The 24220-nt window shown below is 38.7% G+C and overlaps 1 protein-coding gene across 2 annotated transcripts; it reads right to left on the bottom strand.

Annotated features, from left to right (window-relative positions):
* Positions 1-130: 130 nt before the first annotated feature.
* On the bottom strand, positions 131-17357 carry UPB1 (beta-ureidopropionase 1). Of its 2 annotated transcripts, XM_068701361.1 has the most exons (10): positions 17053-17351; positions 16276-16447; positions 14654-14741; positions 13815-13909; positions 12534-12695; positions 8447-8616; positions 5403-5484; positions 4525-4567; positions 2912-3066; positions 131-384 (listed from the first exon to the last, which is right to left on the bottom strand). In XM_068701361.1, exons 1-10 carry the CDS (start codon positions 17151-17153, stop codon positions 301-303), a joined length of 1152 nt encoding a protein of 383 aa, XP_068557462.1. In that variant the 5' UTR covers positions 17154-17351; the 3' UTR covers positions 131-300. The 2 variants fall into 2 exon arrangements, with proteins under 2 accessions (XP_068557462.1, XP_068557463.1); XM_068701362.1 differs by lacking the exon at positions 2912-3066 and having other exon boundaries at positions 17053-17357.
* Positions 17358-24220: the final 6863 nt, after the last annotated feature.

Here is a 24220-nt window from a genome sequence, read left to right as displayed (position 1 = left end):
TATCCCTGTACAAAGTACTGAATAAATGTTGTCGTAATTTCATATTAAAGTATTCCTCAATGAATATAATTCTAGTAAGGAGTAAAAATTTGGAATCCTTAGTGTAAATTAAAACAAACAAACAAACAAAGACACTTTACAATTACTTTACTTAACACAGTTTTGAACTCTACTATTTAAAATTTTGTTACAGGAAATTAAATTGACAGCATGGAAATAACTTGCGATTTGTAGTAAATTTAGCATCCATTAGTATCTTTTCATTTATTACGTAACATTTGAGTGTAACGAGATGGCCTCTCACTCTCGGATTATATTGGGTATAAAAGAAGGCTGGACTGCTTCAGTGAGCTTTTTTGCATACATTTCATATCTACCGGTCATCTGGAAAAGAAAATCAAAGCTTCAGTTCTGTTAGCAATGAAAGTACTTCAGTTCAGTAGAAAATAGCAATATCCACCATTTTGTTGTTTTTGAAGGCTAATTATTTAACTGTCCAAAACAGTAAAATGATAGTCCACCCAGTATGGAAGCCCTCCAGTGCCTTACCAGAAACTACTACATTTCCATAAAAGAATTTGCTTTGTGTTGCCTAGAACTAGACTTCTAACTGAAAAAGAGTAAAGTACGCTTCCACTCTAAGAAGTCAAAGTTTAAACTAAACACCTTTCTGCTTCACAGCTGTCCTTCATGTTTGCTCGCTGATTACTTAAGGCTATTTTTGATTTCCTGGATAGCTGAAGGCTGAATGTGTTGCTTTCTTACTCATCAATAAAATTCTCTTGTAAGTCAATTATGTCAGTGATAGAAAAGGAGTGTACCTGGAAGGATGTCTTCATATTATGCCCTTGACAACTGATGAACCCTGCTGCCAGCAGTAAGTTTATGTATGTGTCACTGAGGGTATTTGGGTTACGCTCACTTTATCCATTAACAGCACAAACAATTCTCATTGCTTTGGGTGAAACAGTAAGCTAGGACGCTGAAATACAGCACTTTACGCTCTGCTATCCTCTTCCCAAGTGCACAGTCTGCAACATTCTGGAAGGTGAACTGCCTCTTTCTTGCCAGCATGTTAATGGGGACAATCTGTTTAACTATTTTGCTGCTGATAAATTTTGCAAAGTTATTCTACTAATGCCCATTTCAGGTGCTGTTGGATGCATATAGCACATACTGGAGCAAGCTAAATAGATTCCTACTTGCTACCGAGGGTTTTCTGCAGTGGATAAATGATGACTTCCTCATTCCCCTCACATCAAGGAACTACTTCGGTCTTGGCCAGATACAAGAGGAAAAAGAATCAGGCATCCTTTGTCATATAAACAAAAGTCACAGCTGTGCCTTACGCACCAAAAGACCAACAATAGCAATCTACACCATCAACAGAAAACTGTAAAGTGCTGAAAGCACAACGATTGAATACAATGAGACATACACAATTCTGTTCAAAACAGCTAAAGGTCAGTGTTTTGCTTTTACTGCTTTCTTCCCCCCAATCGATACAATTACTTTTGTTTGGATGCCTGTACTAAGCTGTTACAAGAAATGCTCCTTGTGCTTCCTGAATCACTACATCTCTGTTCTGCAAAAAGGGCCTCGGATTTCCGTGGTAAAGCAGAGCGAAATAAATGCCTGCCTGACTCAAAAGACTTGGGATCTCTCAGCAGAATTTAAGTACACTATGTCAACCACCATGTACCTACCACGAACACCTGCAAAATAACAAATGCAACTCTGTACAGAAAAGGACAAAATTATTTTTTGTCTTCAATGCCTATATACAGAATAGCAAATAAACAAATTTAACAAATAAATTCTGCTCCAGCTAAGGAATGACTGCATTAATTAAAAACTCAACACTGCTTAAAACAATTATTTATTTTTAAATACTAGTAATAACACTGAAAAATCTACATATACTGTGATAGCTCCCAGCTGGAACTATTTTTGTTAGGATTCAAATCATGCCAATTCTAAGGGCAAGCAGGAAAGAATTCTGATCTCTACCAGTATTGAGGACAAGAATGAAAGACTTGCCTCTGCAGAAGGGACCAAGATGTTCTTCATCAAAACGTATTTTAGAAGTTGCCCTCTCTTTTCTTCTTTTGCTTTGCCATTTTCATTGTACCAACATTTTTTTTTTATTTTTTTTTTTGTGGGACCTATTGTAAAATTGTAGACTAAAAGAAGAAACTAGAGGGCGTGTTTTTTTTTGTTTGTTTGTTTTTTTGTTTTTTTAATTTTTTTCAAATCTGGTCACTCCACTAAATCAGTATACGATATAGCCACCCTCCACTCACCCCCCAGTAGTACTGGAATAACTGAAGAGTTATCAAACTACAGTACCAAGATGGCAACTGATTAAACGGGCACTACTGTTGGAGAAACTACACCAAATTACACGCTTGGGACAGATGATCCAAATTAGCTTTGGCTGAGAATTCAAAAATAATAATAATAGTAATGCTTGAACTTTGAATAGTTTGAATTACTTGAATAGTAATGCAGACCCATAAGAATATAAAGAACTACCATACTACGTCAGATCAAAGGCCCATCTTAGCTCAGTTGCAAATGCTTAGGTACATTGCATAAAAAAAACACACACCCCCTTGTAGTCCTCAGAACTTCTGGCAATGAGCACGTAAGGACCAAAGGTTACGTTTTTCATTTAAAATCCTTTGTCCTAGTTTCCCTGAATTCATCTGTTCCCTTTCTGAATCCATTTATGCCTTTGGCCTCCAGAACATCCTGTTAAATTAGTTCCACAACTTAAGCTTTGGATTGTTGAAGAAAGGTTGCCTTTTAACTGTTTTAACATTATATGACTGTTATGAAAGCTTGTTTGTTCTAATCTCATACATAACCTGTTCTTAGAAACAGGCTGTTTCTGTATAATCAGGCTTACCTTAAAATTCCATATGTCACTGACTTGCCTGCAAAGATTCAGATCCATCTCTACCACAAGAAGTCCATCATAAATTCGAGAGAGTCCTGGGGTCCTACTGCCATCTGGTGCAGCTACATAACTTGAGCCATAAAAATGGCCCAAGTCATGGTGTGCTTAAAGAAATTTTGCAAACAGCATTACATGCTTTTTAAAATAATTACACAACTTACATGCAGCTTCCCATAATACTTAGTTCAATTTCTTGCGGTTGCTCACTCAATGTGCTTTAAGCACGGTATCATCCTGAGGAGTCACAGCACAACACTAAGATAACTGCCAGTTTGACCATTAGTTACCTTTCATGCACTGCACAGCTTTCACATGTATCAAACAAAGACAAAAAAACACACTGTGTTGGCTTTTAAATAATGCATTATTATGCTTTCCCATTACTAAGCCTCTGCACTAAAGTGAAGGACTAAATAAATAAAAAATGAAAGCAGGGATTTAATTGAATGCTAATTGTCAAATCATACATTTCCAAAACAGATGGAGATGCACACATTCAATTCTCAATACAAGATCAGAGGTGACAGTGCAGAGATGTGAGGCAAGAAGAAATCATACATCTTATTGCACAACTCCAAATTGTGCCAGCAATAAGCCACAAATGCTGATCTATTAAGTAATGGATACCACTGGCTTTGTTGATGCAGCTGTTACCAACACCTAACTTCAAAGCTAGTTAAAAACAAAAAGGGCTCAGGCCCACACCAGATTAAGCCAGAAAGTCACAGTTATCACAGGACAAATTCCAGTATTCCAACATATAAGTGAAGTACACACAAACAAATCTTGTGCTCTTCTTTGAATTGCTTAATAATAATTTGTCAAAGGGCAGACCATGCACTTAACTTTCAGAATCCACCTTTTCATTCAGGTGTATGAAGAATACCAGTAATGTCAGACACTGTCTTATTTTTCTAATTTAAAATTATAATTGTTATTCTTTTTTTTTTTTTTTTTTTTTTTTTTTTTTTTTTTTTTGCCAGCAATATTCTCAACCAGTCCTTACTAGACAGTCATGAAAAAAAAACAATATAATAGCCAGGAAATTTTTTCCATGGAAAACCCTGCTACAGACCTAAATTTTTCACTAGTCATGACTCAGATATTGCCGTTGTCTTTTTCACAGAATTCCAAGCTTTTCTTTAACCTCCAGAATATCTATAAAACAGGGTGAAAATGTTTTGGCTGGTGATGCAGGCTAGTGCTATTAATGTTAATAATCATAAACCTATAAATAAAATGGGATGCATGCACTGACAACATAGATTAATTTGTGGGATTCCTATTTTCCAGTCCTACAGTACCTCCCTGATTCCAAAGCTCTTAGCCCTCTGCAAGTAAGTAGAAACCTTAGGTAAGAACTTCTGGTGACCACATACCATGGTAGCACCACATCTAACAGGAAGTGCTTCTCTACAACTTACAAAACTGCAGTCTTAGGTATGGCAGTCACTAGCCACCACAGCTGTTTTGGGATAGACACTTGTATGAGAGCTATCATTTCTTCCTACTTTACAGAAAACAAATTATTAGCAATTGCTGAAGGAGATTTCTGAACGTACCTTTTCCACCATCCCCTGAAGTAAAGGCATTTTTGTAGTATTCCTGTGAAACAGAAGGTGGCAGTATAATTCCATTTCATTCAAGAAATCCTTGCTAGTCTAGTATGGGAGTCTATATACACGTATTAAGACTTCTCTGTCTGTCTAAAAAGAGTCATCAGAGTGGTCTAATTTCGATGATGGGTAGGCTGGAAAACAATATGTTTTAGTATCACTGTCTGTTGTTCACCCACTTCGGGGAACATGCCTCATCACAACTCTTAAAGAAGAGTGCATTTAACTAATCACATTTTTGCAGATCACAGAAGAATCCAAACGTGTTCATATAACAGCAAGAACAGGTATGGATATTTGCAAAGAAAAAAATAAAATAAAAACTACAGAAGAACACATATTTAGGATATTGGACAAATCTGAACACATATTGAGGATATTGGACAAATCTGAAAGCAAGAGTGACCTCTGGTGTGCAGTATTCACTCTGATTATAGAACTTCAGTGTCCAGGAAGAGGTAGTACCTGGATACCAACAACAAGTTGTGTACCACTCATTTGACAACGTTTCATTTTCAGTCCTTCTGGCAAAAAGAATGTTAGTTTTGCCACAGAAACTAAGGTAATTAGCAAAAGGGGTGGGTGCTTATTACAAAGAAGGAAATTCAAGAATAGGAAACAGCTGCAACAAAAAGTAGGCTGCCAGCAACAATGCAGCTCTCAATCACTGTATTCAATCATCATCTTCAAATCATATTGAAAACGTTAAGAGAAGGTGCTTTACACATTAGAGGAATATATGTGTTCTAGTGCTGCTCATTACCTTGAATTAACGCATGCTACGATACCTAAATTAAGAAATGAAGAAAAATGAGAATACCTACCGTTCCCACTCTGTTGATGGGACATGTGAAGCAGTGATTAGCTATGGCAGCATTTCTTGCTTCAATTGGCCACAGTGACTCGCTGCAATACACAACAGAGAAGCAGGTATTCATTCAGTTTGTCTACTTCAGAGCTAAATTTATATTATGACTATGGAGCACTGCACATTTGCTGTCAAGGAAGCCAAAGTTACGACCCTGATCATACAATCAAAATCTCCTCACAGATACAGGCAAGTATCATAATTGCTTTCTACTCAAACACAGGTATAACAATTTTATCTGATAACCTGATGAATATGGATTTGTTTCGGCAAAGAAAAAAAAAGTCTCAGGATTTTCAAAGCAATTATAATGTTTTACTACACAAATCCATGGAATGAATTTACCTATGTGCTTCCAACATTCTCTTCAAAACATCATCTGTAGCGATGCGCAAGTTGCCTTCTTTTTTTTTTTTTTCCAAAACGATCAAGTAGTAGCTTTTGCAGCAGCAAATAAAAAAGTTTAATAATAGTAATAATAATAATAAAAAAAATCCAATTCCACCAAAATGCTCCATTTCTGTTATTTCAACTACAGTTTTCATATCAATTTCCAGTAAGTCATTCCATGGTGGGTTGTTAAGAAAGAAAGTATGTTTAACAAAAGCTTTCTGAAAACTTCCCAGTAACTATTACACCAGTCACCAAAATTTACATGAAACCAAGAACTGAGAAATAGAACAATTCCTTCTCTTTTGCAAGCCACTTACAATCCAATAGGGATTTTCATTCTGACTGATGTTTTAAACTGAAACATTCCTGTTTTTATAAAATAATTTGATATACAGGTATCAAACTAGTTAATAGGAGGTCTGGAAGTACTCAAAGCTCCAAAACAAAGGTGATACATGCTGTCAGAAGAGTGTATAAAATGTATCTGCCAGATTCTGACCACCAAGACCAGGTTGCAAGTGGCTGGCTGTCATTAATCTTGCAGTCAGCCAGGAGCATCTTTAGAGATGGTCACTGGACTGATTGAGAGGACTTGGTTTATTGCTTTTTCTCAATTGGTTTAAGTCTGGCAGCCAGCTCTGCTAAGAAAAAGTGATTTTATTGAAAAGCTCCTGCAATTACAATTTACAGAAGAAAACAGACAGGAAGAAAAGGCTATAGCCAAGAAGCTACCCCCAGAGACAGTTTTCTACATAGGCCTCAAGAGTACTCTTCCTGCAATAAAAATTATGTGCTTAAAAACAATCAAGTGAAAGCCAATAATTAGGAGAGCCTGAAGCATCCAGAGTACCAATCAAGTGCTGTATGACGACAGGGTAATTTCTATTTGCTCTCCTCTTAATGGGATGTAAGTGGACAAACATCACAAACATCATTCTAGCAGTGATATAAATGCCCCAAAAGCATTGTGCATTCATTGAACTCTTTTCAAATAACATTTTGAAATGTTACACAACCTAAATAAGATCCAGTCCTTTACATTAAAAATTGTTAAAGGCAGTTTCAATGACAGTATATTGAGTTCAGCCCACAGTTTCAGCTCTTCAGGTTTGTAAATACACAGTTCTCTGCATTAGAACTGGCTGTGGGTATGAAAATTGTATGCCTTCAATCTGTTTTTCACTATTTCTACCCTATTGTAAATGGTCTGTGCCCTCAGGTTTTTCTAGCTTGCCTGCAACAAATATTGTATGATTACTCTTGATCCTTTTTTACAGAGACAGAAGAACTCCAAACTGAAATTAAATAGAAGATAGGGAGTTAGGGGAAGCCTTAAGAAAATGAAAATGTTAAAAAATATTTTTTTTTGATAAAATACATGATCCTGTTAGCTTCCTAATAATCACATTTGGAGCTGGAAGCTCAAAGACAGTTAAGATAATGCAAAATACAGTTTTAACTCACAAAGGAAATGTCCTTGTTCCAAAGAACCCCCCAATGCCAGACTTCCCTCCCCTCTACAAAGCTAACTGCTTATGCTGAAAATGGTGGCAACTATTAACACTTATAACCCAGCTTAAACTAATACCGCTTCCCAAGTCACATACATGTAAACATCATACACTGCTAGACTTCTGTTATCTGGAGGAAAAAAAAAAAAAAAAAAAAAAGAAAAAAAAGAAAAAAGAAAAAAAGAGGAGGAAGAGAGAGAAAAGCACACTTGCTCTATCACTTGGTAAGCTGATTAAACTATTTCTACAAGCTTTCTACCTAGAAAAAAAGCTTCCCTCTGATAAATGTGGTATGCAGTTATTTTACATCACATTGTAATATTCCAGGCAATACACAGCCCATGTCAGATCATGCTATGGAAGCACGGTACATTCAAATGGTATTATATTCAAATGTGACTGATGCTGTCAAGACACAAAATATTCAAGATCAAACCCACAAATTATTCATTATGAGCTACCTAACAAGTGTATTTCCTTAGCTGAGTTACTTTTTTCTTTCAGGAAATCAAGTCAGTAGGGTGCAATTAATATAAATCTATAGTTATTCTCAAGGGAAACAGCTTATGTTGATTTAGCCTGATTCAGGAGGCCTGATATTCACAAAATTGCCACTAGTAAATTTAATTAAAAAAAAAAAAAACAACTCTGAGAAAAGGGTTTCTCAGGCTGTTTCTGAAGACTACCAGTTGATACCATACTTATGGGCTCCTAGGTGGCAGGTGCATAATCATCTGGCAAGCTAAACTTGAGCATAAATTCCTACAGCCTACCATAAAACAAAAATATTACATTGACAACCTAAATAAACTTATTAGCTTTCAGAAGACCAGTGGGACACTGGTTAACTGTGTCTCAGAGACCAAACACCCACAGATGTGCAACTGAAATTCTCAAAGAGATTCAGTGACTGTGAACAGACTGGTAGCCCAGAACTTCAGAGGGAGAAGAATGCACGTTCCTCCATGAAGGCAGAACAAGGAGGTGATGACCCAGGTTCTAAGACCTCAGCAAGGTGCCCCTGAAGTCTCACTGAGGAGCTCAGAGGTTCAGTTAATGGAGAAGATGCAACAGCCCACAGCAGTTTGTATTTCACCTGAGTGTTCCAATAGTGGCTGAAGGGTTAAAGATGATCTCTGCTCCATTCATGCTGTACATGAGCCAATTCAGAGGGTGATGGCGCCCATAGCAGATGTTCACAGCAATTGTTCCAAACTGTGTCTGAAACACTGGATGCCCTGTATTTCCTTCCATGTAGTATGTAGACTAGGAAAAAACAAACAAAATTTTAAAAATAAATAAATCATAATCAAAACCAAAGGCAGACCTCTTAAAAAAAAAAAAAAGACATTCAACATTGCTTTGACACCTTATTTCTAATTACCAACTTCAAGTCATGAGACCGTAAGCAACAACAGCACTTTTCATTTAGTACACTGCTCTGGTGTAATGAGTATTTGGAAAAAAAGAGGCTCTAAGAGAGTTCTACTAAGATAGAATTCAAGTCCCTTTCTGCTTCCCTTCATTCATACTACACCCCAAACACTGTGACTTTCACATAAACACTTCTAGTCACATTAGCAACTTCTGCAGAAGCTTAAAATCAATTCACAAGTTGCCAAACTTTAGTCACATCTCTTAGTAATTTCACCACATAAGAAAATTCTCCTGCATCATCACAATCCTTTGAAGTCCTATGAGAGACAGAGAAGATAAACTGTGTTTAAAGAACAAGGAATTCCCTTAGTTTCATCTGTTATGCAATGACACGCAGTAATTGTATAAATACTCTTGGTCATATCAATGTATAGCTAAGATTGGTTATTTACATTGCCTATATGCCAATTGCTCTAAACTAACAGAGGTTTGAAAGAACCACCAGGAAAATCACAGGATAAATCCACAGAACACTCCTTTAAGAAACTGGAGCCAATTGTTGGCTTCAAAGATCTCATTTACCATATGCTGTGAACTTCCATCTTATCATATCAAACATTCCTATACAGTTAGGAATGCACTGGTTCCTGTAAAAGGCACTAGTGAAGAGGACAGAACACTTAACAGCTATCAAGAGAGACAAACACGCACAGAGATACCCTACTAGAAATCTACAGAAATAGTTCTTCCCAGACACAAGAAAAGGGTATGTGTGGAGTTACTGATGGTTGCCTGTTTAGTGTGCAGTGGTAGTCAAAAGCCCAAGAAAATCTCAGGCATCTGAAATGTAACAAAACATAATTTTACTTTTTTTTTTTTTTTTTTATAAGAATTCTGTGTGCCCACAGCTTGACTACTATGGACAATTCTAGTCTCTCCGTCTCAATTAGGATATACCAGAGATGGAATAAACTAAGGCAACTAAAACAATGAAGGGGATAGAGCAGCTGCTTTGTGAGGAACTAAAAAGGCTGTCTCTCTAATCTGCAGACAGAAGGCTGAGGGTGATTATGAATGAGATTTACAACATCAAAAAAGCAGTGGATAAGATGAATACAGAAATCCCAGAGGAGCAGCAGTAGACACTGAAATTACAATCCTGTATCAGTTTTAAACCAAAGTATTTTTTTTTAAGCAGTAGGCAGTGCACTTCTGGAATTTGCTTCTACCAGAGTCTGCAAAGCAGATCGTGTCACCAGGTTTAGAAAGGATTAGGTAAAGTCATTGATAAAAAAATCCACAAACAGATAAGAAACAAAATGGAGAGGAACATGCAATTTAACATCCCTTGTGCAATGTCTGCGGGTACTGATGGAGTGCAAACACTGCAGAGTGGCCAGAGTTACCCCTAGCAGCATCCCTTCGTGGTGGCTTCAGAGACAGAAGAGCACTGGACACAATTCACTAGTCTGCCCCAATGGGGTGTGGCTTTTACCATATAAGATAGGTGTGCTATAAAACAATTCTATTTTTATTGAATCTGTCTGTCCATTCTATCAGCTACTGCCCGTGGTGTTGAAAAGAAACTAAATCACGTCTGGCCTCACGTAAGCACAGCTACTGCTAGGGAAAAAAGCAGGGCCTCATCTAGATGTAGGAGAAGGGCATGATGGAAGTGACAGACACAGCTTTGAAGGGGTTGTGTTCTGAAATCAAGAAGGGCTAGAGGTTCAATCTGCCCAGTAAATGTGACAATCTCTTGTTTCTTACTAATTATGAGGTCTCATGAATTCACACAAACCCTTGGGCACAGATTTTATCTCCTTTCATGTCTGCAGGGAGCATACCATGTGGTAGGCACTCACATAACCCTTTTTCAAAACAATTCTGCTGATTTAAGACATTTTCATTTTTTCTCAGTTTTCTTTTATTACAATAGGAGAAGAAAAACAAGAATGCAATTGCTTTGGGGAATACATCCATTCATATTCTTTATTCCCCACCAGAGGTCACAATCATCTCCACAGCAACAAATTGTGAAGCCTCAAGAAGGATTGATTTTTGTTTATTTATATGCCCTCCCACACACGGTCGAATAGGTTATAGACCAATCTCTCTCCCCTTTCCATTTAGTTCTTACTGATTCATCAAGGATGATTTTAACAAGGCTCCTTTCCCAATCTCCTCTACAGAGACAATTCATAAGAAAATAATTTCAAATTCAACCCTTCCTTGGGGGTTACTTTGTTGATAAAGGAAAAAAAAAAAAAATAACAGATAAGCATAATCCTCCCCCTTAGAAGAAATTTAGAAGTAGCCAAGACTATCAGAACTGCTCAGCTCAGAAGAAAATGCACTTTAATGCTTTTCTAACAAGACTAGCTAAAAAGTGAGATCAGTTTTAAGTAAATACTACTTGCTTGTTGTAACAAGATAGGTACAAAAAGAGACATCAAGTCATTACAATGCACCAGCAATATAACAGACTGCTTTGTGATAATTCTGTAGGTTAGGATTACAGGAACTAACTCATTTTAGGAATTATGCAAAATCCTCAATTAAACTATATTTATACTTCAACATGGAAAAGAAAATATATTTTCTGATTTTTAGGTACCTTTTGTTACAGCTTCATAGCTGGAAACAAGAATATTTTTTGAATCTGTTGATACTCCACAAAATTGCTGTCTAGTTACTGTTTTGCTAGCTAAAAGACAGCTCTGATAAAAACGATATCAAAAATCAAAGTAATTGTTAAAGACTGAGGTCAACACTGGTGACTGACAGACCGATGCCAGAAATCCATTGTGTGGAAACCTATTAATGCCCCCCCCTCTGAAGAAACCCAAACCAGTCTGATCAGGTCTAGGGGACCAGGTCAACTTCCAGAGGTCTCTGAACACAGTTTCAAGACAAAGATACATACATATTTTTAACACTAATAAAAAGTCAGTCTTGATTCTGAAGCCTCAGTTCAGTGACTGGACATTCAGACAAGGAACAACAGCAACTGTAAGCATACAGATAACAGAAGTTAGAAGAAATTGCACTGTTAATTACTCACTTTAGCTGTCAAGGAGAGATTAAGTTAGGTAAGACAATGTATTTTTAGCCTTCAGTTAATTTTTAATTCTGATCTTTCTTCTTGTGATAATTCTACGGATGGATAAACACATTTCAGATCAACCTGTTTTCTTTTGCCTTGACTACCAGTTCAGTTTCTGAAGCTGATTCTAGAGGAAGGCCTAAAAACTGGTGTGGGCTTCAGTGCGAGTAACATGGTTAATAAAGAGAAGATACCTTAAACCAACAATTCAGTCAAACGTATAATGGATGAAGGGATTCTACTGAAAGAAACATAAGCAAAAGAACTGACATTTTCAAGACAATCTCATGGGGAAACACAGATCAAGAGCACAAATAATACTCACGCATAAACCATGAAAAAGACGCTCTCCAAATTAAAGTTCAATGTGGCAAAAACTGAGCCAATCGTGCACAACTAACATAACTAAGCTGTGACTTAAAGAAATTTATTTTAAAAAGATCCTTGACTCTTTTGTAGTTTCTAAGAGGCATGGAAGCATTTATGACAAAAGATTGTGCTTTAAGAGTCATCACACTCTGCTCTTGATAAACAAACTTTGTATAATTTTACTTGAGAAAAAACTATTTGATGCTTAGTGAGCCACATTTTCTAGAAACACATTACGTTTCCTGACAATACAACTCTGATACAACGCATGCTGACAAAAACAAGAGCTGCAAGGTAACACTAGCTTGACAATCACAATGCTGTATCTTACCTCGTTGAAGTCTCCAACCCTTGGAATGTGATTTTTCCTACTTTTGCCAAGGACAGCTCCAGAATTAGAAATGACCACTGCAGTGTTCCACAGAGTTCCTCCGTGTATTTCATCTCGCTCCAGGATTGGAGATATCACAACCATATTGTATTTCTTTGCCAGCTATACAAATGAACACAAGCCCTCTATTATACACAAGCCTACAATAATTACTTTCTCTTTTTGTTCATAAAGAAGCATTAAAAGAAGTTTTCACCTTGCACGTTACTTTGACTCTTATTTAGTGCTAATGTTGTACCCACACTGGCATGCCATTATTGCCAGAGTTTCCTTCATCACAGATGGCTGCATCACAGAGAGAGAGTTTTCCACCTGAATCCTGCAGCTGGAACCACAAGTACCTAGGGGCAGAGGCATCCTAACAGCAATGGTCAGGCTACAGAGCTGAACCAAATCTATTCACAGGTATAATGTGAATAAAAAACAAGGAAAATTTCAAATAGTGTTATATGAAATGTTAATGTTAAATAACTTAAGTGTAATGTAGCATCTTCTGACCACTAATTTACTAGCACTTTGTCACCTTTCCTTCAAACTTCTTCTTTCTTTTATTCCTCCAGACTTCTGTAGTGTCACTGACTCCAGTGACACATACTTCCCCATGATATGCAGTCCACAGAAGTTTAGTAGTTCAGTGAATACCTGAGCAAATTTGACATCAAACTATCTTGGTTCTTTGAATTACTTTCAAAAGGAAATCACAAAGGTTTTTTTTTTTTTTTAAAAAAAAAAAAGTTGTCAGAAGACAAAAATAAAGTTTATCCTATCTATGATCAACAGTATCTGGAAATAATAAAAGCCATGTAATAACTTATCTCATTGGGTCCAGAAAATAATATAATAATAATACGTCATTTCACAGGGAGATGTAGAAGATTTATGTGAAAGTGCTCTCTGTTCAGAAAAGGCTAGCTATTCATCTCCTCACACGTCATACAAACATTTAATGCTCCATTGTTCTAGGCAAGAAACACCTTTTAAATTGAAATTAAAAATGGTAATAGGCAGCCTATAAATGCAAAGCAGTTTAAATATTGAACACAGTTGTGGTTGTCCAATTCTACTTCATGTTATCATATTTGTCAAAAAAGGTGAAAAATATTTTAGATTATTACAGCTTTCTCAGTGGTACTAAAATACATGAAGAATTCCATGCTAATCAGTGGTAGTTATGGATTGAGGGAGGGAGCTGGGAAGGGTTTGGGGAGTTGTTTATTTTACCTCTTGACAGAATTTTGTTGTTGGTCCATCCTCTGCTGACTCAGCAAATTCAGTCCAGGGAAGTTTCTCTCTTGTACAAAAAGCAAAGGGCATGGCTGGAAAGCACGAATGCAAGACAATTTACAAGAGCGTTCATGTCACTCAAGAAATACAGAGGTATTTCTGTTTCCACAAATACAGATAAAAATTAAACACAAATTATTCAACTGTATTCCTTGTTTACAGCAAAAAGCTACTTAAACGTATTTTTAGCAATGCTGAGGAGTTTTGGACTCACACAGACCAAAGCAGAAGAGGAAGAATGCACTTACTAAAGACACTCTTATGGGAACTGAAGATACAAAACAAACTCCAATTTCTTTCTGGGAACAACCTGCTTTCACAATTCAGGTCTTCATTTTGGCCCTCACCTCCACATTCCATTTGGCCTTAAATATTCCATTTTAATTACAATTACATTTTTATTTAAGTGTATGTGTAGAGGAAGCAAAGTTTTAGGAGGAAAAAAAAAATGAGGAAAGTATCACAAGGGTGATGTGAAGAAGCATGCCTAAATATCACTATATATTATATAGTGATATCACTATATATCACTGGTAGCATATACCAGTCTTCTACATAACAGACTTCATGCAGATATTCTATATAGGTCTGCCAATTTTTTTTCTTTTTCTTTTTTCCCCTCTTTTCTTTTTCTTTTAGAAAGCAGATCAATAACAGTAAACTGTTTTATTTTGGAAGATCTCTGCTGCTCGCTCACAAGACATATTTTCAGTACAGGTTACATGTTAAAACAGGAAGAACTTGACAACCTAGAAGGAATCACAGAAAATACTCACTCCATGCCTCCTGGAAACAAACTATGTTGACCCCACACATTGCAGCTACTTCCACAATCTCCTCAATTCGTTTGTGCAGGGCAGCCACCTGATTGTAAGAAGCGTCACGCTATAAAAAAGTTGTGTTCTAACTCACTTGTAAATTAATAGCCTGGTTTTACAAACTTTATTCACATTAAATTTATCTTGTTCTATACTTACTCCTGTTGCTTTCAGAGGAATAACTCAAGAAGTCATCATTCACAAGCACTGATAAGAGAATCAAGATCTAAGGAGTTGGGTAATGATTTTTTAAAGCATTTAGATACTGAAAATAGAAAGAGACATCTACTAGAATTCTAATTCCATGGTACAACATTTAAATATATGGCACTTCATTGCTGACTGCCTAGTAAACAGCTAAACGTTATCAGCAAAAAATGTATTTTTGTTGTCCACTGTAAACAACCTGCAGAACAATGCTACATAAACATGTACTCAAAGCCAAGTGCTCAGAATCTTAAAATAGGAGGTAAGGACAGTCTGTTACCCCAGTTATCTTCAAATCCTGCTGACACATGTGGATCTCGGACATTCTCTAGAAGTTATTAACTCCAAACTATTTTCTCAATCCCTATGTCCTAAAACCCAAGTAGATTATTACCAAGAAAACCAAAGCAATTATTAATTAGACAAAATGCATTGTTTCAAAGTACTCTTTTCTTTGAGCGCTCTAGTTACAGATAAGAATAAGCCTTGCACTTTGTATTGGTACTTTCAGGTGTCAATAAAAAATGGATGCAATGCAAGTCAACAGTGACCTGCATGCACTTATTTAGAGAAATGTTACCTATTTGTTTCTACAAGAAAATCATTAATAAAATTGGTATTCTCTTTCATAGCTGCTACAAAGAATCCACAAACTTGACCCACATATGAAATTAACTACTTGCTCCTATGAGGTGTAGTCTTTCTAAAACGAATTACTTTGTTGCTGTTCTATCCTATCAGCATATAAAACTATTAACCCAGGAGATTTTACAAACAGTATTTTCTTCTTTCCTTTTTTTTTTTTTTTTTAAAACTACTTTAACTTCTCCATATCTGTGTCACTTCAGTGTTTTTGGGTCTAAGATGTTAAGAGCTGATGGTTACCGTGTAATAACATCTGTTTTACTGCTGTACAATGAATAATGCACACAGCTTTATAAATCCATATTTGCTCCAGTAGATTTTCCCACAAGAGAAATTTTTCAATTAAAACAAGAACTGCACGTGTGGTTTCCACAGGTAGCCGTCACCTTTGGTTTCAGGTAATTGACTTTTTTGTTTCATTTTAGAGGCAATAGCTTTTAATTTACAAAATCAGTGACTAAATATTTAGCTTTGGAAAAACTGCAAACAAGGCTGGGCAATTCACTAGGTAAACGTAACAAGAGAAATGGTTCTGAGAAACAATAAAACCGCATGTGTCATTCACGTTTCTTACAGTACGTTGTATTAAGATAGCGACCGGTTCTATGCTGCCAGACAACCAGCAGGCATTTTAGGACAAAGTTGCATCACCAGCAGCTTGAGTGCTTATTTCCCAACCTGGTAAATGAGGAGGTTCATGCAAAGGGCCCAGATGCCGGTTTTTGTACCTGCACTGCCACGGCTGTGTCTGTGGGAAGCGGAATTTTATTCTGCACCAGTCCTACTCGAACGATACGTGGCCTTCTCAATTGCTCTGGAGCAGCATCAAATCCATAGCCCAGTAGCTCAAAATCTCTTTCCTGAGCTGCTGATAGAGCAGCATCTGGCAAATTCAGTTTTCTGGATTGAGGAAGAAACAAGAGACGTTTTAACGTGAGACACTCTCCTCTTCCACAACGCAATCGGACAAAATGATCACAGATACCGCCTACCCTGCAGAGATGCCACCGTTTCAAGCTCCCATGCCCCGGTTTGCAGCTCTCAGATAAGGGCACAGCAGGGCAATAGCCAGGTCACTGACAATCCCACAGCTCTCCTCCCCAGCAGCAAACCCTCGGCCTCTTCCCCCAAAGCCGTGACTGCCTGACACCAGTCTCTCACCACAGAGCCCAAGGCCTCCTGTCCCTCCCCAGTTACACATGCCTTCCCACCACTGCCTCTTCCTTTGTGGCAGATCCCCGCTTTTCTGCCTCTCTCAGCCCCCTGTCCCCCCTCTCCCCTCATCCCTCCCACCCCTCTGCTTCCCAGCCTGGGGTTACTTCCACAGCCCCCCAGTTCTCCCACCTCAGTTTAACTCCACATCATCGCAGTTACCTCACCACAGCCCAACCCCTCATCGCCTCAGTTCTCCCACCTCAGCCCCACACCCCCATCACCCCCGCCCTCCCACCACCACCACCACCACCCCGCTGCCGCCCCATCCCCCGTCAGGCCCCCGGCCCTACCTCGCCTCGCCGCCGTAGAGGATCCGCTTGACGTCGGCGAGGTCCGAGGCCGGGATGTACCGCTCCAGGCACGCCTCCACCGACGGCAGCTCCCCCGCCATGGCGCAGCGCGAGGCGACGCCCGGGGCCGTTGGGCACGGGGACTTCAGCCCCGGCGGCCCCGCCCCTTTCTCCTCAGCGGAGATGGCGGCCGGGCAGCCCCCGCCATGGCCTCTGAGGGAGCCTCGGTGCCCCTGGGTGGGTGGGGACTCAGGGAGTCCTGGTGTTTCTCCCCCCAGGGCTTACCCCGAGACCCCCTGAAGGGTTAAAAGAGGTTCGGATATGGTCGTGGCAGGTCGCTTGCCGTTTCTGGCGCAGCTGTGATCTAAATAAATAGGGGTCTAAATAAATAAGTGATCTAAAAGCAGAACACCTCGAGGATCTTTTTATGGCAATGCCATTCAACAAAAAAGGGGTAGAAATAGGAAGGAGATCATAAAATGACAATTGTTTTTACGGATGTGTGTCTTACTTGCAATGAGACTCTGATCGCAAGCCAGGAGTAAAAAATAATTTTGCCTTCAACATGGATTTGAGACCAAGTATCATCAGAAATCCATCCCAGAAATAAAGCTAATTTGATCTATCCTTTGTCTGACATTAAGACCTAGATGTAAGTGAAGAAAAGTGCATCTGTATTTGGGTTCTGCACATGGCTTACAGCCACGCTGTTTATACCAGTTGCTCCTGATAAAGTATTGGCCATGCCTTTTGCTTCCAAATGGTACCGAAATGCAGAGCCTAAGTGCTTTGTTTGAATGAGAAAACCAGTTAGCAAGCCCCTGGGTGGCTACACACATCCAAATATCACCAATTTTAAGCACTGCTTTATGAATCTTCTAGAGGACATAATGACATTCAGCACTTCTCATCTGCAGTTGTTAGGCATTTTCAGTTAAATATTAAGCCTTTTAAGCTAAAAAAAGTCAGGGGGAGAATGTCTAATATTTAACTTTAAACAGTAAGTAAGTATCCAGGGATGGTCAGTTGCCATCATGGCATTTTGAGATGCGATTCTCTCTTTTTGACGCAAGCGGTTGCAGCAATGCTCCCTGTGCAAAGGGCACCAGTGCAGGTGCGCCAGCCGGAGGCTGTGCTCAGAGCCGGAGCCTCACAGGGCAGGCCAACTCCCTGAGACAGAAGTCAGGAAGATCCTTCAGTCTTGGGGAAATTTCAAAATCAGCTAAATGTAGGCACAATAGTATATTACAAAACAAAAGCAGAAAATATGAAAGAGAAGAAACAGGCCATCATTTGAAGGAAGGAACTTCTAAGAAGCCTGGATGGCTGGTCCATTATATTTGTCCTGTACCCATCGGTGAAGCACTATCTCCATTTGTAAGACCAACGGCCTGAAAAGCATTTCTTAGGGATTACTTTCCCAAACATAATTCCGAAGAGCAATAATAAGCAGTGACTGATACTTCCATAGCTTTTTTCATCTGGTTATCCTAATTGGTTTAAAATTATCAACTTTAACATATGTATCAGTAACATTTTGTTCTCTTCATGGCTGGCAGGTCTTTAAATATTACAGAACCGGACACCGATGCAGAAATCAGCTGAAAATTCGGGGAAATTAGACCAAGTAAGTTTGTTCCCATATCAGCATAACTAGGATGTCAAGTAACAAATAAAGCATTTCTGGAGGATTCGTAGAAACAAACAGAAGAGCCTGGGTTTCTTTGGGAACGATTCAAGTTCTTTTCTGCCTGGGCTGCAAATTAAAGGGAAAAACAGCAGGTCTATTTTGTATCCAGCTCCTGAAGAAGGTCACATAACTGAACTTTTCTCTTCAAGTTTCTATTCTTAGTGTGAACTTTCACTGACTTCTCTATTGGTGCCTTGTTTATTTGTAATTTGTTAAATTGTGCTACATGTAGGAAATGGACTTCATGGCAATAAAACTGAAGCCCCTGAAAAGAATACTCCTGAACAGTTGAGATCTGAAAAAACAGTACATTTCCTGTGCACTGTATCAACCATCCTGCAACAACACAGTGAAGTCCAGACTGCGTGAATAGGAAATGACAAGCCTAGAATTACTAATAATGATGAAAGGAGATCAGGCTATTCCATAGGGACTATGCGTATATAAAGGTATAACTCTAGCCAACACAATAAACCTTCAAAGCATGAAATGTTAATGTTCAGCAGGAAAGTAACCTAATAAAGGAAGATGCCTTCCGTATCCCAGACAAAGCATATTAGAGAGCTTGGATCTAAACCTGGATGTTCCACACAGTCATTGCAATTATCTGTTAAGTACGATGCTTGAATCCAGATCTCAGTTCTGGTTTTGACTTCTTCAAAGCTCTGTATTTAAGCTTCTTCCCTGCATTACCTGGATGAACAAATTATTTTGCGAAACAGCCTAACCTTTTGGTATAAACTCAGGCTATGATAATTGGTTTAGAGGAAAATACATGTTTTATGAATCACAAGTATTTTTCAATGAGGGAAAATTCCTACAAAACACTTTTAATCTCTATTGCCCTCAGTCAGGGTGATCCAGAAAGTCAGATAAAGAATTCAGGACCACACGGGTGTAATAAGCACAAAAAAGCTGTTCTTTTGTGCTTTGAGAAGCCCTGAGTTGAACAGATATGATCTCAGAGCTAAAATTGGGTTTTGATAATACTAGTCCATACACTCTGTGCTGTAAAGCTGTTCCCAAGAATTCCTGTAAAACCCCACAATAGCACCCTGGCATTAGTCAGAAGCAATGGAGAATGAATTTAAGAGCCAAATATCTAGAGTTCAGGCCAAAGCTGGGAAAGACCCGAGAAAGGATTTAAACAAACAAAGTTGTTCCACTGTAAACCAAGATAGGAGTAACAGCTGAATAGCAACACATATCAGAGCCAGCAGGCAGGACAGAGCCAGAATTTCCTTTAAGTTAGTAGTATGTACATACGCTCCCTCTGAAACATTCAGCTTTTTACAAACTGTGCTACTATCATGTAAATCATGTTTCCAGACACTTTCTTCTGCTGTCATTCCTTGAAATGGGTCACACACAGTTCCCCAGAGCAGCTAAATAAATAACTTGTGTCCCTAATGCAATAAGGGGACGATCTGTCTCAGTTCATCCATAGGGTCACACTGCTTGTTATTAACACCTATCAAGGGATTTAGGTGGACGTGGATCCAGACATGTCCTGCAAGGCTACAGGATACTGATGGTCTGTCTAAGCTTGCTTTCTAGACACTGCAACATCCTTTTATATGATCTTCCACACGTTCCTTTTCTAGTGGCCACTAAATACAGGACTGTTACATTGCAAAATAGGTCTCTACATTGCTTCATCTCAAACACAGATCCCCTTCATTTATATTGGGATAGAAAACAATCTTCAGACATATCTGATTCAAAACATTTCAAATGTAAGCAACAGGCTGTGAAGGTTAATTAGTAAAAGTTGTAATTAGTACAAGAGGAGACCCAAAATATAGGGAGAAGGTACACACTAGCTTCATGTGACTTAACACAGCTAAAGGAAGGAAGACAGTAAACCCCGCTTTGGTTTATACATTGATACAAAAGAAAAAGCTTTAGGGGTGCTGTGATGTAGGAAAATCAAAGTTCTCTGTTCTGAAGTCACTCATTTACACTGTGACCTCTTGCTACTAATATATTACCGTGTTGGTTTGGTTTTGCATGGGGGGGAGGGAAGGGGGTTAAGATAAACTGCTTACGAAGAGCTCTTTTTCTAATTCTATTTAAATTAAATCTTTAGAAGCATTCTTACCAGTTTTAGAAACTGGCCTATATGCAAATTTAAGCCACAATAGTGAAAAGGATTTTGATATGGATGGAAAATTGGGATTCACATTTGGGTTCTCTGCCTTTCCCATGGATTACCAAAGCCAGTGCTACAATTACCTCTGGAGTAGGAGAGCCAAATTATAAACCTCACGTAGTTGGCTTTGTCGTCTGCTCTTGGCTTCCTGCCATTCTGAAGGCTGGTTAAGGGGAAGTGGCTGAAGAACTGAGGAAGTTTATTGTTGACAATACATTTCATCTGCTCTCTGGCATGCCTGGGACCAAAGCAGTCCCTAACCAGTCCCAAGTCTGGGAAGCAAAACGTAGGTTTGCAGTCACCGTCCTTGCCTCCCTCCCTCCAATTCAACATGAAAAGCTCAGCTCACAGTTACTAAGGAGTTAACCTACCTTCAGAAGAATCCTTCTGATGTTAGTGCTATTGTCTTTCTAGCAGGAAATACTTTGCTTGCTTGCTTTGACTAAATCACACCTGGAAATGCATCTTTAAACTAGAAGAGATCCACAAATTGACCACTTTTGCCAATTAAAAACTTCATTCTTCCCTGTAATATAGCTGTCTCCCTGGTGCACAGGAAGTGCATTAAAAAAAAAGTAATAAACACTCATAAAGCACATTTAATGATCTAACATTTAAGATCAGCGTTCTTGTTCATTACTGTAACTTTCTGCTAAATTACCATCATCAGGATTGCTCATGGGCTCAAAAGGTCAGTGTTATTTTTGCTGTTGAAATCGTGGAGTCTGGGAAACAACTGTGTGTAAATTGCTGATAAACTGGAACAAAGGCAGAGGAGAAAAACACTGAATATATAAGAATGCAAGTAAACCAGCAGGAAAGGAGGGGAGGGGAAGAACCTCACGGACAGTTTATTAAAAGAACAAAAGAACAAAATCTGGTGCATTTGTTTTCCACTGGTCCAGGAAGCCCGGTCTTTAAGCACCTACTATAAATAGAGCATTCTAATCCTTCATCAAAGCGGGTAGTAGTCTACACCAAAATGAATGAGTTTTAAGGTGTAATATTGGAAGAGGAAAATGTCCCTTCCCTTACAGTAGAAGAATCTTTTGTTTGAATCATTGCTGAAATTAGTTATTTTGTAGTATAAAAGAGCTAGAGAGTTGAGGCAGAGCTTTGAACATGTTTTTATACTCCTAGACCTCTGGCAAGGATATTGGTACAGAATGGAATTAGCAGTCATCTAATTTAGGATTGAACAACCTGTTTTTGAGAAAGATGAGTCTGAATCTATTGCATGGGTAATCTAAAAATCTTTAAGGAGTTCTCCTCTGAGTGGAGGCTGTATGCAAACTCTAACTTTGGAAAAGCATTTGATAGGGTTTATTAGGAGTATCATACAGAAAGCAGTGGGAACTTCTTTGAAAATCTGAAAAGGTCAGTTTTCAGTCCTTTAGCTCTATTAAAGATTTGAAAGTAAAGTAAACCCTAAAAGTTACCTCAGAGCCATCAAAGTTAAAAACAATGCAGAATGCAGGAGATGTGTACTGCCCTTAAGGAAAAACAAACAAACAAACAAAAACCATAAAATACTGAAGTGGATTTCAGGGGGAGGGGGAGGGGGGAAGTAAATTGTTTCAAGAGAGCTTGTTAGATGGCCCCAAAACTGTAACTTTATCAGCAAGACAGCTTTGGCTACGTTTGGCCAAATGATTTGGTACTCCAGTCTGGCTCTCAATTGTATGGGTTTGATGCTATTCAAACCCACTCAATGAGGAAATTTCTTCAACCTGCCCACTGAGCTGAATGCCTAATGGATAACTTCTGGGATAGGCATTGAATATTCTTCAGGCAGATCAAAGCCTGTATACAGCAGTCAATAAAGGTCTATGTTAATCTAGTTTCACACTTGGCAGCACAAAAGGAATAACAACATCCACTAACAGTCAACATCTTGCATTTCTAGGAAGGCATTCGAGGCGTGAACTAAGAAATTATAACAAGGCCTGTCCTCCAAAGGGATGAGACCCTTTCTACTATTTGGATTATTAAGGAAAACTTGTTGGACCTATAAACAGGCACTATCAAAACCAGACCTCCAATATAGATTGCATGATCTGGCCCAAAACCAGAACATTCTCCATGCTCCTATAATTCAGCCATACTGAAACACCTTAACTATTCATCTCACAGTTCCCACAGATCAAAGCTTGTTGCAGGACTGCAACAAGCTTTGGGCAGCAGGGAAAGGAAGGAGAAAGGGAGCAACCATGGGATTGCTCTGCTGCAACATGATTTGGGAGCACATATTTTGCTAAGAAATGGGAAAGTTCACTTCAACCCTTCAGCTGAATTTGTCCCATGAGTTGATGCATACCAACAAACACACAGGAACTCAGTTTCTCAAGGTTTTGGACATTCAGGGGCTTTCTATACAGGGACTTGGATTGACACCTAGCCTATGAACTTCTCCTTCAAAATAACTTAATCGGCTTTGGGATTTCTTTCTGAGTAAACATCCTCTTATTTCAAAATGAGAGAATGCATACACAGCGCAAATCAGAAGTAATATTCCACTTGAACTGCTAACTCCACTGCAATCCAAAATCAGTTGCCCAGTGTAAACAAGCCATTTTTTCAGAAAAGCAGGAAGACGACAAGCGTGACATGTTTTAAGGGCAGCTCATGGAGGGGATATATTGAGACCTCAATGGCACATTTGTGTAGTGAAGGCCAGTATCTCTGGCTTACAGCAACATGTGAAATTGGGCAGACAGTTGCAGCTGCACTTGGCAGACAAACAGTAGTAACCTAAGCTTGACACTATAAATGATGGTCATTGAACTAGCGTCTTCATGAAAAAGCTAGATGTTGGCAAAAGGGCATGAGGAAGACAAAACAGAAGCTTAATTAACTTAACAGGAAAGCAAAAATCTCCTAGATAAAAGGAAGAGAACCATTTCTGAGCCAAGTACTTAAAGGGTTCTCAGACCTTCCCAGGCCAAAGAGTGTGTGTGTGTAATGCTGACTTCCTTCCAGCTCTGTCGGTGCCAGAAATAACTCTTCAATGGAGTATATCTCATTAGTGTACCTTTTACCAAAGCCATTCTTGCAAAAGAAAGCAAGACTTGCTGCTGACATGCTGCTGGCAAATACGGAAGGAAGCTGCTTTTATGAAGAGTGTAGCACATCCCACTATGCTTCATCTTGAGCCCATACAAACGCTTGCTGACTTGTAATGGCACGAGCTAAAAAACGTATTAAAAATAATGAAAGAGAGAATCTGCAGTGACTAAGGGTAGGATTGACTGGCCTCTTCAACACATCAAGGCATCTTCAGCATCCTTCAAAAGGCTCTTTAGCAGCCGCATCACTGATAGTGATTT

This window comes from Anas acuta, chromosome 17 (assembly GCF_963932015.1).
Source record: "Anas acuta chromosome 17, bAnaAcu1.1, whole genome shotgun sequence".
Lineage (NCBI taxonomy): Eukaryota > Metazoa > Chordata > Aves > Anseriformes > Anatidae > Anas > Anas acuta.
Note: the sequence above shows the minus strand (reverse complement) of the source record. Positions and strands in the feature narration are given on the sequence as shown.

Coding starts and splice junctions, on each gene's coding strand:
- UPB1 (XM_068701361.1), bottom strand. CDS start 17,153: ATGGCGGGGGAGCTGCCGTCGGTGGAGGCGTGCCTGGAGCGGTACATC. Junction 12,696..13,814: donor CAACAAAATTCTGTCAAGAG/GTAAAATAAACA, acceptor TCATTTGTATAG/CTGGCAAAGAAATACAATAT. Junction 385..2,911: donor GTGACATATGGAATTTTAAG/GTAAGCCTGATT, acceptor TTTCTTTTCCAG/ATGACCGGTAGATATGAAAT.